Source organism: Pogoniulus pusillus, chromosome 4, assembly GCF_015220805.1.
Source record: "Pogoniulus pusillus isolate bPogPus1 chromosome 4, bPogPus1.pri, whole genome shotgun sequence".
Lineage (NCBI taxonomy): Eukaryota > Metazoa > Chordata > Aves > Piciformes > Lybiidae > Pogoniulus > Pogoniulus pusillus.
This window is the reverse complement of record NC_087267.1, coordinates 31,471,412-31,488,075: the sequence shown is the minus strand read 5'-3', so window position 1 is coordinate 31,488,075 and position 16,664 is coordinate 31,471,412. Positions and strand designations below refer to the sequence as shown.

General features: G+C 40.7%; 1 protein-coding gene across 2 annotated transcripts in view; it reads left to right on the top strand.

The window, feature by feature from the left end:
• The window catches only part of SLC2A13 (solute carrier family 2 member 13), a 205,469-nt gene that overhangs the window by 168,924 nt on the left and 19,881 nt on the right, over positions 1 to 16,664 (top strand). For both annotated transcript variants that reach the window (XM_064142480.1, XM_064142479.1), the window contains exon 8: positions 4,060 to 4,185. In XM_064142480.1, coding sequence (XP_063998550.1) covers positions 4,060 to 4,185 — 126 coding nt within the window. The remainder of the gene's footprint in view (positions 1 to 4,059; positions 4,186 to 16,664) is intronic.

The window sequence follows — 16,664 nt, the reverse complement described above, 5'->3', positions numbered from 1 at the left end:
CATTGGCTACTCTGTGTCCAAAGGCCCATTAGTCTTGGCCCACATTGATAAAAGAAATACTCAGGCAAACGCAGTGTGCTCTGCCGTGCTCTGCCATGCTATTTGTGCCTGTTGTTGCCTGCTGCCATTGCTTACTGCCTTATTGTTTGCCTGGAAGCTCCACTGTTGCGAGTTTACCAGGAACAGACTCCAAATGCCTCCACACAATTGGCCTGCCTAGCCAGCATGATAGCATGCTAAGACTGCACATGGCAAGACATTCTGCTTACACCTGAAAGTCTCCTGCCAAGATGGGCAGTCCTGGAGATAGGCAGATCATCCAGATGCCCAGGTTAGAGATTGCCTGCCTCCTTTCCCCAGAAGCCTGGGAAGAATCAAGTCTCAGTGGGTGACAAGACAGAATTCCCTGAAAGCATTTGGGTACTGTCTGAAGCTGTACCTAGCCCCTGCGAGTTGGGAGATAATATTTTGTGAGTAAATACTTAAAGCCTCTTTGTGATTCACTATTGCCTTCTGCCATAAGCAGAAAGGATCTCCTTGAATCCATCTAGTGGGCAAGTTGTATATTGACTGCAAGCAGTATTTGGCTGCAGGAATCTTCTCTTCCAGTTCAGTTAATGTTTATATTTTTGCAAGTTATTTCCAGATCTAGTTATTATCTGTAAAATGTTTCCATGACCATGCAAGAACCGATTATTAGTAAAATGAGTGGTTGGGGGTGGCAAGAGTTTTGAATATCAAAATTAATAAACAATATTGATTTTGGAAAATATCATCCTGCATTAATTAATTACCCTTTCATTAAAATACCCAGTGCCATCTAAGAGTATGTGGAGTAGTTATCAATAAAGGAAGCCCCATAGGACAGAACAGACAAGGCAAAGTTCAGTTCTGTCATTCATCTCACGGATCGATTTTTGTGAGGACATTGAGAAAAATGATAAGACATCCAGTCCCTGTTCTGTCCTCTGCTGGCAACACTATGATGATGACACTCCTTGCCGTGTCTAATTGGCATTCTTCTGCATTCCCGTGTCTTGCTGATGTTCGGCTGGTATTGGGTATTTGATTGTAATTCTGTTTGAAGTGAAACTTAAAAATAATAAATCTAGAGAAACTTTGGATCCCAAAATGTTCTAAAGAGAATCATTACCTAAAGACCACTTTAATATGTTTAATTTTTCATGTGATGTTCACATTGGATAGAGATTACATAATCATTTGCTGCACTTAATAGAGTTCAGAAGTGGCTGCTTTCTGTGCCAGCATGTCATGCTGGATGTGCTAGCATCCTAAATCTTTACAGAAACTCATGTTGTTAAAAACTACTAAAGTATACAATATAATTTGAGTGGAGGATGTTTTACAATTGAAAAGTCATTGTCAGCATCCTGCTTGATAGCAGAGGTGCCCAGGTGGCCAAGAGAGCCAGTGGCATCCTGGCCTGCATCAGGAATGGTGTGGTCAGCAGGAGCAGGGAGGTCATTCTGCCCCTGTACTCTGCACTGGTTAGACCACACCTTGAGTACTGTGTTCAGTTCTGGGCCCCCCAGTTTAGGAGGGACATTGAGATGCTTGAGCGTGTCCAGAGAAGGGCGACGAGGCTGGTGAGAGGCCTTGAGCACAGCCCTACGAGGAGAGGCTGAGGGAGCTGGGATTGTTTAGCCTGGAGAAGAGGAGGCTCAGGGGTGACCTTATTGCTGTCTACAACTACCTGAGGGGAGGTTGTGGCCAGGAGGAGGTTGCTCTCTTCTCTCAGGTGGCCAGCACCAGAACGAGAGGACACAACCTCAGGCTGTGCCAGGGGAGATTTAGGCTGGAGGTGAGGAGAAAGTTCTTCACTGAGAGAGTCATTGGACACTGGAATGGGCTGCCCGGGGAGGTGGTGGAGTCGCCGTCCCTGGAGCTGTTGAAGGCAGGACTGGACGTGGCACTTGGTGCCATGGTCTAGCCTTGAGCTCTGTGGTAAAGGGTTGGACTTGATGATCTGTGAGGTCTCTTCCAACCTTGGTGATACTGTGATTCTTTTCACTAGAATATGCTATAATTTTTTAGTATTACTACTACATACTGAAAGACACTTGTGAATCGTAAGGAAGTGTTTATTCATCTGCAGTCTTCTGTTCCCGTCAACTGTTTTGGTTGCTGCCCACTCCTGTCCTAATTCTGATTAATGAAATGTAGCTAAGTCTTGCTAATGTAGTATTGGAATTATCCTTTTCTTTCATAATTTCTAATTATTTTTTTTGTCATTAATCTTTGCAAGAGAAGAAATGTGTAATACTGTTAGATGATTGACTTCTACCTGAAAGTTTTGTTTCATCTCTCTATTAAGAGCTGTTTTAATGCATTTTTCCTAGTATATTAAAAAACCCTCTTCAAACTTGAATGTGACCCCTCAGTTAAGCAAAAGGATGGTGTACTTAAAATAGATTTGTTTTCTAAAAAGTAGAAAACATGAAAATTATACCAAAATTTGCTAATTTAGACAGCACACAATAACAGATTTCTGAAGCTTGGGAGAAGCAGGAAAATGCAAATGAATAGATTGTTTTCAGCATTTCCCTACCCTCTGTCTTGCCAAACTACGATATGAATTTGCATTATTACAACTCTTCCAGAAACATCATAGTAAGAAAAGTTTGAATTGACTTGATTTTAAACATGTACTTTCAGACTTCTTCAATCCATATAAAGTTTTACTGATTCAGTTTCTGGTCACCGTGTTCTAGAGTTACCCTTTTTCTCATAATGGTACAGTACTTTAAGCAGATTATTTCTTCATTCACTGAGTCATTGTTATGCTGTATACTCAGAAAGGATTATATCCTTGGTTTTGGTGTTACAAGGATACCTCTTGAAGCTGGTTTGGCCACCTCAATTATGCATTTCAAGATATTACATTTGGAAGTTTAATTTAAAATGTCTAGATTTCCTTAGTTTTTTAGAGTTTCCCATTCCTCTGGTTTTTGCTCTTAAAGTTATCACTTAGAATGTATCTGGGGCTTTACCAATGAGAATGTGTCCCTGAATCTGAGATGGCTTCTGGGGGAGATAAACATCTGAGTAGTTTAACCACGGTAGCAGTAGTCTTTAGTGTTTGCAAAATACGGATAAGATTTGTGCCAGAGGCTTTCAGGTAACTTGCACTGCATGAGTGGTTTTGGAATGCATTCATAGCTCACATGCCCAACAACCTACTCTAGTTTATTCTGGTCTAGTTGATTGGATAGGGCTGGGTGATAGGTTGGACTGGATGATCTTGGAGGTCTCTTCCAACCTGGTTGATTCTATGATTCTATGATTCTCTGATTCTCAGGCTCAAGTTTTAGACTGAAGCCTAAATGCAGGCTCCTGGTAGCCAGTGTGATTGTGACCAGTGCAGCTAGTGGACTCCGGAGAACAGTTTTACTGTCTAGTCACTTACACTGCATTAAGGAAACTGCCTAAATGTGAGTGTCTCTTGCTCTTTGAGAATTCCCAAGGAAACCAGAGATACCTGTACACAGTCAGCAGGCGTGATGCACAGGAATAATCTGTAAAAGCACTGCCTACTCTGTAGTGACAGGTGAAGGGTGGGTGAGATACTTTTGGGCACTAGATGCCTGTAAGTGAATTGGCTCCATGGACATACTGATTCCATCCATCAGCTATAATGGGAGCTTAGATGCTGAGTTCCCACATGTAGGCATATAGTATTGCATTCTCAAACTGTCTCCCACATCTCTGTGCACAAATGCTAGTCTGATTATTGGGCATGATGTATGATTCTTTCTCAACTCTAACCTGTTAGGTTTTTTAAAATGAAAATTCATTCCATGAGTGACTCTTCCTACAGCCTGATCAGTATCACTGGAAGATTTGCAACTAGGCCACCCAGACATGGTAGAGAAGACAGCAAAATCAATCTCAATCAATTTTGGGGCCATTTCCATGATCTTGTCTCCAATACTGACAATTTGACTATGTGCATCTCAAGACTGATTAGGAGATGCTGTTGATTTTGACACGTAGAAATCAATAGAGTGTTGCTTAAGTGTTTATTTCTTTCTCTTTCAGTTTTTGTAATGGATGTATGTTAGATCCAGACTGTGGTCTCTGCTACAAAATGAATAAATCGAATGTTGTTGAGTCCTCATGCATTCCTGTTGATAAAGGTTCTACAATGAAAGCAGCTTGGGGCAGGTATGTCACTTTTCAAGATTTTCTGGTCTTGCACTCTGCTGGTGGTGTATTTTATGCGATGGATCGAGGACACATTTACAGGTACATACAATATTACTCTTAGGATGTTCTGGAAGAAAAAAATAGCTGGCATTGTGAAAAATGGACAATTGCATTCTGGCAACTGTACTAAACTAAAAAACCTCCACTCTGATGTATGCATTATAGCCTAGCACTTAGTAATTCTGGCAGAAGTGCACTAGCAATGAAGAAAATTACTTTCCTCTGATTCATTTGATATGCTCCCTAGTTATACACTTTTAAGCCCTCTGAATTAATTTTCTTTTCAAATGCTTTAATTAAACCACACTTCTAATATTGACCTACTGAAGAAACTAAGTTACTCAGGTAAATAATATAAAATGAAAAAAAAGAGAAGTTCAGATAGTCAAAAGCTGTGTTCCAGTGGTTAAAGGCAGTATTATGCCATATGTTATACTCAGGGTGTAAGAATGTGTGCACTGATCCCAGTGCAACTGTAAAATACATCACACTCCTTTTCCTTGAGCATCACCAAGATGCCCTGTGAAGTCACAACAACCTTCAAGTATTGACTATTTTAAGGAATGGCTTTGTGAGTTGGAACAATGTCCTGTAAAGGCTTTATCAATACTTTAGTAATTCCTAGGCCTGGTATTAGAGTTTAGACTGATTCAGTGCCACAAGCAAATTATGTAATTAGTGCTGATAAAATGTATAATTACAGCTGATAAAATCCCTTACCATAACTCGTCTATGCCACCCACATAAGCATACTTGGAAGATAGGAAAAGGATCATGTGGTGTTTTGGTTGGGTTTTTTTTACCTTTCATATGCATTTCTGAGAAGTAAAAGATATATGCCTTAGTGTTAGTGAGTCATATTGGGTGGAGGTTAGAAGGTATGAAAATACCTGCTAATTGTAGAATCATGAATTTAAAATGACTCAAAAATTCCTCTCCCTTTGATGTCAGTTCTACTAGAATGTTATGCCTAGTAGTTCGTTCCAGATACAGAAGAAGGTATCCTATATTCTTCAGAATCTTAATTTAAAAGCACTGTGATAACTTTGAGGTCATTACTGTTTAGTAATAAATAACTATGAAAACTACAACATCTCATCCCACTTCTTTGTTTTGTGACTCTCTCAAGTGGTGCATTATACAACATAGCTCACACATTACTTAATATCAGGATGTGCTCCCTGTCTTTTAGTCTCTCATTTGAAAGGTAACAGATCTTTCTTGGTGTTCCAGGTTAACGTTGTCTCATATATGTGGTAGTTTCACATACCATGTCTGTAGTCAACAAAATCATACCAGCACAAAGGAAGACATAAATGGAAACATAAACGTCAGAAATAGCTAACAGATAAAATCAAACTTTATTTATTGGGCAGTGTTATCATATGACATATACTAACTGTGGGCATCAGCAATCGTTTTCATAGAGTCATAGAACAGTTTAGGCTGGAAGAGACCTTAAAGATCATTTAATCCAAGTTCCCTGCTGTGGGCAAGGACACCTCTCAACTAGACCAGGGTACTCAAGGCCCCATTCAGCGTAGCCTTGAACATCTCCAGGGAGGGAACATCTACAACCTCTCTGGAAAACCATTTCAGATCCAATCTAAACCCATTCTCCTTCAATTTATATTCATGATTCACTCTCCATAGCATTCTTTGCTGTGCAGTCTATTGGAACAAATTAGATAGGAAATAAGAAAAGAATTCCTCCCCATATGGCAAAGTACAATATTTCCATATTGCAAAATAATTCCACAGCATAAGGACCTTGTTGAAAATCTTTCAGGAAAAGACAAAATAATATAAAATGTGTTATGTTGGTAGTCACTAAGAGTGAAAATCCTGCCTCAAGATGGAAAACCAATAAAATACATTTTGTTTTCCCAAGGTTGTATGTTCATCCCCATTTCTAGTGTTTATTTCATTAATTTCTGATTTCCACCTGGTCTGTGTAATCAGACACTTTACTAAAAGCTAGTCCTTCAAGCTGTGAAATGTCACAAAGCTGTAAGATCTCCTTGCCAAGCAAGAAGATTGATGCAGTTACATCCCCAGTTGTGTCTCAGAGCAGCAGGGAGTTGTCTATGTCTTTCTGGCAGCATAGGAAGAGCCAGTGCCTAAGACAAACTAACAGCAGTGGTAAGGAAATGATGTCTTTGTTTGGCAGAGTTGCTTTGTCACAAGCTAGTTGTAGGGTGGCCATTACTTTAAAAACGTAGGGCATTTTACCATCAGGAAACTGTTCAATAATTTGGGAGAAGATTTTGTGGTCATGGACAGCTGATAACCCCAGTTATCATGTGGCCTCTTTTTAATTCTGTATATTTGGATCGTTTTGTGCCATCCAGTTTTGACTGAGTGAATTTAAATAGCTTGAAAGTTGCAGAGTTACACTGGTCTCATATGGCACATTTATTTTGCAACTGATTTTGCTCAGGAGAGAATCATTGTTCTCTTCCCTATGCCTGCCCATTCTGAGCAGCTCTGGTATCCCTGATTCTCTAGAAATTTGGATGAGCCTTATGTCAGGAATGCAACATCTGGATGGATATTCATTACTGCAAATGTGGGCAGAATTCAAACGTTTAGGAAGTTTGGTAGCACTTTTGTGAATCATAGAATCAACCAGGTTGGAAGAGACCTCCAAGATCATTCAGTCCAACCCATCCCCCAGCCCTAGCCAGTCAAGTAGACCATGGCACCAAGTGCCTCATCCAGGCTTTTCTTGAACACCTCCAGGGACGGTGCCTCCACCACCTCCCTGGGCAGCTCGTTCCAATGCCAATCACTCTCTCTGTGAAGAACTTCCTCCTAACATCCAGCCTATACTTTCTCTGGCACAACTTGAGACTGTGTCCCCTTGTTCTATTATTGCTTGAAAAGAAAGGCTTGACCTATTTCTTTGAGATTTGTTGGCTCTCAGTTTGTCTGAGTGTCAGTTCTGACTATCCAGCCTGATGCAGGAGATTCAGAGAAACAGGTTCTGCTGGTCTGGGATTGACAGTACTGTGCAGAGCCTTTCACTGCTGCTGTGATCACATTTTGTTTATGATTTGCCTGCTGGAAAGCTGGTAGCTGCAGCCATGGAGAGGTGCCTGTGGTCACATCATATGATAATGTGTGTGCAGCCACATAGTTCTGCAACTGTCTTAACCCCAGCTGCCCTCATATCTATTTAGGAGTTTATCTATTTCTGATCTGTAACCTTCCAGCAAGATGAGAGGTGCTTAGGGGCAGAGAAGGCCTTGTCATATTTTTTAAAGCTGTCTGCAGCCATGCAAGCTGGCTTAGAAACCCTTCTGTTTATAAATGTATGTCTTTGCACTGTGCTTCACAGTCAGTCCCAAGGTACTTCAGTAACACTGCTGTAGCAGGCAGTGTTTTGACTGTTGTCATCAAATACTGTAATATATTTTTATTTGCCAGAAGTTTCCCCAGTGCCAACCTAGTGTACTAGACACCATCTCCATGTTTATTGTTTATCACATTTATTAGTTTACAATATGTTCTACATTGAGAAGTTCTGGAGATGAGAGGGAAGACTTCAGTCTCCTGGAGCTACCCAGCAAGGCTTTTTATGTTGCTGTGGTTGTCATAGAAACCTAGGGAGACAATTAGAGCATCCAAATGTTTTTCAAGAATACAGCATTTTGGTTCTTTTGAATACAAGGAACTGAGTGGCCAGCAGTGGCTCAGGGGAAGGCAGATCATGTGAGAATAAATCTGATGAAGTCCAAATCAGGCCTTGAAGCAACATGGGTAATGTGCAACATTGCATTTATAAGATCATACATAAAAGACAAAAGAATAGAGATTTATTTTTTATTATTTAATCAGTTACATAAGGCTGACACGGAGAGGAGAGTCTTGCCCAGGGCACCAGCACAATTAGGTACTTTGCTGCCCTTGTTATTACTGAGCCGGTTAAGAAAACAACCATTGACATGCAAACCTTGCTGCCTCCAGCTCTGCCTAGGGACATATAAAGGATGATTTCAAGACAGCAAGCAAGAATATTCTTAAATTATTCACTTTGCAATAAAAGAATAAATGTGCCTTGTCCCTCAGTGTGATTTGAGATTTGAGATCTGATCTCTGTTCTCCAGAGTTTAGGTAAGTTTTGCATTTAGCTGTAGCACAGAAAAGTTTGCAGTTCTCTTCATGAACACCAAATTATAAAATCCTCACATAGCTGATAAAAAAGTTTATCTCACTATTACAGATGGGGATGCAATGGTAAGGTTCCAATAAGAAGCTCAGGTGGCATGGCATAGGTCATGGGAGGTGATTACTTTCGGTTCTGTGCTTTCAGAACACAGACTGAAATCTACTTTTTCCCCACAATTGTAATTCCTCCCACAGTAATCTCACAAACCTTGAAACTTCTTTCCCTGTAATTGCAGTAAGCCTAAAGCCCATCCAGTAATGCCTTAGAAGTAGCTTTAAATTGCATTAATATTCTTACAGTTGAAAAATAACCATGCAAGGAGAGGAGCTACTAACAGTGCCTTGACATGACATTAACCTGGACATGAGCATGTTGTCGAGACCACAGCAGAACTAAATGGCGCTCATGAGTGGCTCTGAGCACTCTCCTTCTGGACAGAAATATGTCAGTTTTGTACAGTAAACTATTATGAAGAAATAATAAAGTTGTCTGGAGATCAGAAACAAGCCTGGAAGCCATCCTGTCCGCAGATTAGCTGGCAAGGCTCCACAGGCCCTGGAGGAGGAGGGTTGCGAACAGAAATCACAGTATCACAGTATCACAGTATCACCAAGGTTGGAAGAGACCTCACAGATCATCCAGTCCCACCCTTTACCACAGTGCCCAAGGCTAGACCATGGCACCAAGTGCCACATCCAACCTTACCTTGAACTGCCCCAGGGATGACGACTCCACCACCTCCCCAGGCAGCCCATTCCAGTGCCCAATGACTCTCTCAGTGAAGAATTTTCTCCTCACCTCGAGCCGAAATTTCCCCTGGCGCAGCCTGAGGCTGTGTCCTCTCGTTCTGGTGCTGGCCACCTGAGAGAAGAGAGCAACCTCCTCCTGGCCACAACCACCCCTCAGGTAGTTGTAGACAGTAATCTACAAAGGGAGAGGAGCTGAAGGCTTTGGTCTCTTCAGCCATTTTTATTAACTAACTTAGAGGAGCAGCTGCCTGCCACAGGACTTTACTGCGTCATAAAGAATCCTGTTTTTGTCAACATAAAGATATTTTCTTCTCTCTATGGGCATTCAATGCAAATGAGAGTTCAAGAGCTCTGCATTTGGGAAGCTCTTTCCTCCAGCCAGTGCTCTCCTGAGTTTCTTCCCTCTGTAAAACGAAGGGTATGTTTACAGCTGCTCAGTACTGGCAGCATTTTGTGCCTGTTGCTTGCACCTGTCAGTTTGCTAAGGAGTTTAGCTGTATCTGTGATGGTTTGGGTGTACCCCGCTCCCCCACACTTTAGAAATCACCCAGACTAGACTCAGACGGATCTGGGAATATGACTGAAGCTATTTATTTACAGCTAGCACAATATACAAGCAGATATTTACAGTATATACAGTTATAGACAGAAATAGACAAGGTAAAAAGGTAATACAGAAACCTGAGTCCCTAGGAGGGGCTCTCAACCACCCCTGCACCTTCCCCCTGCCCCTCTCAACCTTACCCCAGTCCCAAGGAAGAATAGAGGTTCAGCCAAGAGATTATGAAGCAAAGGTGGGTTAGGCCAAATGGAAGGTGAGGTTAGGGAGATGTAGTTCAGTCAGAAGCCCAAGGCAGAGTGAGTGAAAATGGTGGGAGTGTTATCTAATGTTTTTGTTTCTTCTTCAGCAAGACTCTGAGGAAAGCAGACATCACCAGTGTTTTCCTTTCACAGCCTATGATCTAGTTCTTCTCACCAAAACATTCTAGCTAGCTTCAAACTAGCACAGTATCTCAGAAGCCTGTTCTGGGTAATAGTGAGTTTAAATTACTGAGGCATTGTGAGGAAGCAGTTCAGTTCAGGCAGGCAGTCAAATCTTGGTTCTCAGCTTCACAACAGTTTCCACTGCAGAAATGTGCTGTAGGACCCTGCCTTTTGAGCCTGGACACTAACTAAATTCCAGGTTTAAAAAAAGACATGGCAGTTCATTGTCTGGATTCGCAGACAAAAGCCTAGTTTATGCCCAGTGAGGGACATGCCAGTGTCTGTCACATCCCTAGGAGTACTCTAGGGGGGTTTTATGTGCATGTCGTGCTGTGTGTTGCCTAATGCATTGCAAATGAAGGTGTTAAAATGATTCATTTACTTTTTCATTGTAGCAACATCAGATTTTTCTAGAAATGTCAGGTTCCTTTTGCCCCATGTAAATACAGACATAAATAAGTTCATTATACTTGTTTTGCTAGTCACTGTTTCTGCAGCGTGACAAGTGCATTTGTAGAAGTTGCTGTGACTGCTTTACTGCTGAAAAAAAACCTGTCTGCATATTCACACATTTAAAGACTGAGAATCGCTTTCCAGCATGTCACAGGGAATGGGTACACAGAGCTCTCCACTTATTACAGAAAAGCTACCTCCCAGAACAAAGCATTCCTCAGTCCATGGGTAGACATTGCTTTTTTTGTAGGGCAGGAAGTACTGTTAGAAAGTTTTATTGCTGCAATGATGCTTTGGAATCCTTCCACAGGGCCTAAATTGAAAAGTGCTGCTTAATTCAGCAGCAATTAGAAGAGAAACAAACATTTATCTTACTAAGTCTTCAGATCAATAGATGAAGATTATACATAGGATTATAGTTCTCACATTTGCTAAGTAGAAAGGTAGTAGAGGAAATAAATGATCTGGCATTCATGGTCTACTGAATATTGTGTATTGGCAGCTCTCAGAAGACCAGTAGTCTCAGATAAATTTCTTTCTGGACAGTGTGATACACATTTACTAAATTGAAATATTAGTCAGTTCAGGAGGACCCAGAACACAGTTCCTCCCATTTTATATACTGCGTGCTGCGTCCTATGGTATGGAACAGCCCTTTGTTAGTTAGCTGACCTGAGTTAGGTCAGCTCTCCTGGCCAAGTCCCCTCCCAGCTTCTTGTGCACCTGCTTGCCAGCAGAGCACAGGGAACTGAAAAATCCTTCATTTAGGAAAAGTGCTGCTTAGCAACCTCTAAGATATTAGTGTGCACCTGTGTCAGCAGTGAGGTTGGACTAGATGATCTCCAGAGGTCGCATCCAACCCTTACCATTCTGTGATTCTATCTTACCAACATTATTCTCAGGCTAAATCCAAACCACAACACTATAGCAGCTGCTGGGAAGGAAATTAACTCTGTCCCAGCCAAAGCTAAGCCATTCACTTCAGTGAGGTATGCAAAAAAAAAAAACCAAACAGAAATGAAAAAAAGATCTGAAATTGATTACAGTATTCAGCATAAACTCTAAATACTCTGTTCTGAGAAGAGGATATTAAACAGTGTAATCACAGTCTAACGGATAGTAGTATGATTCTGGAGAGCAAGGGAGGTAGGAAGAGGAACTTTAGATTGTCATATACCTATTGTAGTGTCATCTCTGCTAACTCAGAAGAGCAAATAAGAAAGGTAATGCAGAATGTCCTCAGTCATAGATGAAGGCTTTGTTGGTGGTGGTGCAGGAGTATTTACCAAAATAAGTGCAATTTTAATGTTCTGGTCCTTTCAGCCACTCTTCCTCCATCATAGATTTCCATCATAGAATCAACCAGGTTGGAAGAGACCTCCAAGATCATCCAGTCCAACCTATCACCCAGCCCTATCCAGTCAACTAGACCATGGCACTAAGTCTATTCTTGAAGACCCTCAGGGTTATATGTTTGAGACATCACAGGGTTAAATTCATTTGAAAGCAATTTATTCCATGATGGGCCTCATTACCAAATAAGATCTCTTTAAGCATTTACAAGTATGGTAAAGTCTATGTATTTATTTAAATCGTCTTAACTGAGAGCAGAATTGTGCTGCAACTTTAACACAAGATACATTCTCTTTGGTTTGGGGTTTGGTTGGTGGTTTTTTCTCTTTTTTGGGAGAGAGGATGTTCCTGTTAGTTTTTTTTAATGTTCAAGGGAGCAAAAAAAAGAATCACAACGTTTTATTTTTGACTGGATATAATGCTTGAATAATTAAGGTCCTTTGTATATTGTATCTGCAGTTTGGGTCTAAAATACTGAGCAGAGCAAGATGGTAAACTAAACCAAAACTATTTACATTCATTTAGTGTAATTACTTAGGAATTACTATTAATAGCTCTAACTCATTATATCCAGTCAACCAGTAGCAAATTCTGGATGCTTAGAAGGAAAACCAAAATAGACTCCCAGTCAGTCCTGTTGTGAAGGGAATGTATTCTGACTCTGAAAACATTTAGTTTATATGCTGAAGACAAAACTAATTTATTGGAGACACACAGCACAAAATAGGGTTTTAAAGCAGGTCTGGTTAATTGTGCATTTATTCTTTATCTGTTCATTTGTATTGCATTTACTGCTGATTCTAGCTCTTACTCTAAGTTAACTGTTTAAAAGGCATTCTGGTAGAGAATAATAGAGATACAGATGCAGAGTGCTATTTGTGTTACTTGTAACAAATACTTTAGATGTCATAGCATTGATAACTGGAATAGAAAACAAATGGGTGCTTGAGCTAAAACATTCCCAAATGCTGGTTTGTGTCTGGAAAAAATGTATTATTTGAGTAAAAAAATGTTTGAGTCAGTACTCTTCACCTCTTAAAAGTGGTCTAAGGAGGAAGATGCTGTGTTGTTTAAAATTTGAATTTACATCCTGTAGAAGCAGCAAGCTTTCTGCTCATGTCAGTCATTCTCTGGCCAGCTTAGATGGGACTAGAAGGAAAATACTCATTTCCCATTCAAAAAGCTTGTTTCTTTCTAGTTGACAAATGAGATGAATAGGAAAGCAAAGGGAAAATAATGCTAATATATATGAGAGAGCTGGCAGTCTCTTGTCAGTGTGCTTAGGATATGTGGATAATTCCTGCAGCTTTTCCTTCTTATGAAATGTACATTGGAGAAAAAAAGTAATTTATTCCCCATAGGAGCCTACTGCTAATTAGCTTCTTCAGCTGCTCATCTTTTTAAGGAACAGATTGAAAGCCATCCATGCCTCACCCAAGGGTTCTCCCAGGGCAGTGTCTTAGCAGGGGCAAAGCATGGGCCAGGTACTCTCCTCAGCCAAAGGAGTTGGAGCAAGGAGCAGAGGAGGATGCTTCACCACAGAGGATAAGTGTGCAAGGAGCTACTGTTGGGATAGAGTTGGGCATTTCCCCTTCTGCCTCAACACCAAGGCAGAAGGAACTGAGTCATATTTGGGAGCATGTGGAATTTTCGTTTTCTGAGAGGAATATTTCCAATAGTTGAGTTTTGTGTACAGTTATTCAGTTATTGAATCTGAAGTTCAGTTTTAAGTAAAAATCCTCAGTGAAAATTATTGCAGCAAATTCCTTTAGGCTTTTACACTCTGAAATGGGTCCACCACATTGAAACTTTCTCTGATGTGTGGGTGGAAGGTATTTCTGAAAAAATCATGTGGTTGGAGATTTTTTTTACTGGTAAAGAATATTCATCAGGGTCAAACCCAGCCAGCAAGGGAAAACAACCTCTGTACGGCAGCTTGTGCCTTTAACAGCATCTCTAATTCAGCCTTACAGACCTTTATTCCATACTAAGTAACTCTTCAGTGATCATCGCAGAATTGTGTGATGAAGTTTTTATACTTGGTTTTGGGTGGGTTTTTTTTTCTTTTTGAGGCAAAATAACATGTTTCTCCATTAGGGCTGTTGAATAATTCAATATGTTTGATGAGTTTGATTCATATAAATTATTGTATAAGCTGTCTGCATTTGCAGTTCATTTCCTTGAATAACATCAATCCCTGACTGGCACAAGATGAGCTGGGATTATTGATTCTTTCAGTTTAAAGCTGTGACCTTGTTTTAACTCAGCTGATCGGTTAGGAGAGGGTAGGAACTGAGCAGTCTGTCAGATGACAGGTTGTACTTCTGAGCAGCAGCACTTTGGGCATTCCTTCTTGCTTGTAGGATATAGAGACTTTGTTTTTTTCCTGTAGCTTTCAACAGCTGTCACATTAGCTTTGCATGGATGATAAAAAGAGAGACAAGGTTGAGGTTCTGCATGATCATTTAGTTCTTCAGACCTGCGAGTCAGATGATGTATCTTCCCATTTAGCAGATTTTCTTGGCAAAATAACTACCATTCAGAAGCACTATTTCTGTACAGTTTTTTTCCAGGCCATGGAAAATAGATTATTGCTTTGATTTCTGCTGAGCTTTGCTGCCAGATCCCCAATGCTGAGTTTCATATACAAGTGAAGACTTTGGTACTTGATGTTCACCCATGTCATAAACAGTATCACAGTATCACCAAGGTTGGAAGAGACCTCATAGATCATCAAGTCCAACCCTTTACCACAGAGCTCAAGGCTAGACCATGGCACCAAGTGCCACGTCCAATCCTGCCTTGAACAGCCCCAGGGATGGCAACTCCACCACCTCCCCAGGCAGCCCATTCCAGTGTCCAATGACTCTCTCAGTGAAGAACTTTCTCCTCACCTCGAGCCTAAATTTCCCCTGGCGCAGCCTGAGGCTGTGTCCTCTCGTTCTGGTGCTGGCCACCCAAGAGAAGAGAGCATCCTCCTCCTGGCCACAATCACCCCTCAGGTAGTTGTAGACAGCAATAAGGTCACCCTTGAGCCTCCTCTTCTCCAGGCTAACCAATCTCAGCTCCCTCAGCCTCTCCTCGTAGGGCTGTGCTCAAGGCCTCTCACCAGCCTCGTCGCCCTTCTCTGGACACGCTCAAGCATCTCAATGTCCCTCCTAAACTGGGGGCCCCAGAACTGAACACAGTACTCAAACTATAGACAGTATAACCACTGATCCTCTGCGTGTTTTTTAAAATGCTTTAGATTTTCCCTGGGTATTGCACTTGCATGCACAAATCAAAGCAGAGTGATGCTGTCACAAGTCAGGCATGAAATAATTATCTTGTTAGAACTGCTCTTAGAGTATTATTTAAATCTCCTTGGGGCTCCATTTTCACTTACGACATTAATGATGTTCAGGGAATTTTAAGGCTGACAGTGGAGAAATCATGCTTTGGGTAGCTCTGATTTAATTCAGAGCCTCCCCCGTGCAGCCTGTGTGGCCAGGGATGCAGTGCTTCATTACCTCTTCCGAAGCACCAGTTTCTCTGAGCTTTTTAGGGCGGAGCTATTGCCACCTACTGGAATCAAGGAAAAGCTCTTTCTGAAAAATACTTTTCCATCATATATTTGAAACAATGAAAACAAGGTCTGGACATTTTAGTGTGAAGAAACCTCACTTGTAATGGCAGAAGGACCATTGGTGGAAGTAGTTAAAAAGCAGTATAAATTGCTGTTAGAGAAATTTAATGTAGTGATTCAGTACTTCTGATGGGAAGCATTAAGCAGTTGACCTGTATTTTAAATTCCTTGTCTGTATGGGTTTTTTGTCTCAGGTTCAATACAAAACAAATTCAGAAAATTATTTTTTTACACAAGCACACACACATCTGTTTCTTTTCAGTTTCAGTGGAAACCTGAGAAGGATAAATACTATTTTGTCCTCTTTGCTTTCCATTGAAATATGTGGTTGATTGTGATGTTAAGGTTTCCACAGCAATGTGAGAAATTGTTTCTGCACAGTGATGGTTTCGCAGACCCTGTAAGGCACAGGTGCTGCTGTATGGTATAAGCAATAAATGAACTGGCTTTAAAAGTTTCAACGTGGAAGTTTGGGGGGGTTTTAAAATATCTTTGTAGATCTAAAACTTTGAGGTAATTCAAAGAAATAATTTTGGTTTCAGTTTCTTTATTGTTTTCTGGAGCATTTGGAAGTATCCACAAAAAGTATTGTACCACTGAAACGGAGTCTATTTCATTTGAAGGCTGAACTTCAAATGAGTATTTCTACTAAGTTCCCATCATACTGAGTTACAAGAGCAAACCTACTTTTTTTGTCTTTGGTCTTTTTTGATCAAAGATAGCCCTTTTTTAGAGGTGAAATTCCAGCAGACCAGCAGGTTTGACCTCTTATAAAGACACAAACTTTGGCATCAGAGAAAAAACCCAAAGTTTAGATGCATACTAAATATTTCAGCAAGGACTACCAGATGGTGCTTGTAAAACACTGGGTGGTTTTTTGTTTGTTTATTTGGTTTTTTTTTTTAGATCAAGATCTGTATTCTACAAATGAAAAAGTGGACAATTTACTGAAGGTTTTGATTCTTAATATGTGAGTTGTTCACAAACTATTGGAATACATCCTTAAGAGGGGAAAAGAGCGCAGAAATCTTCCATTGCCTGCTGTTATCTTCTAAGCTTTACTTGAAACAGTGCACTCCTTCATTCTTGCTTTTTTCATGCT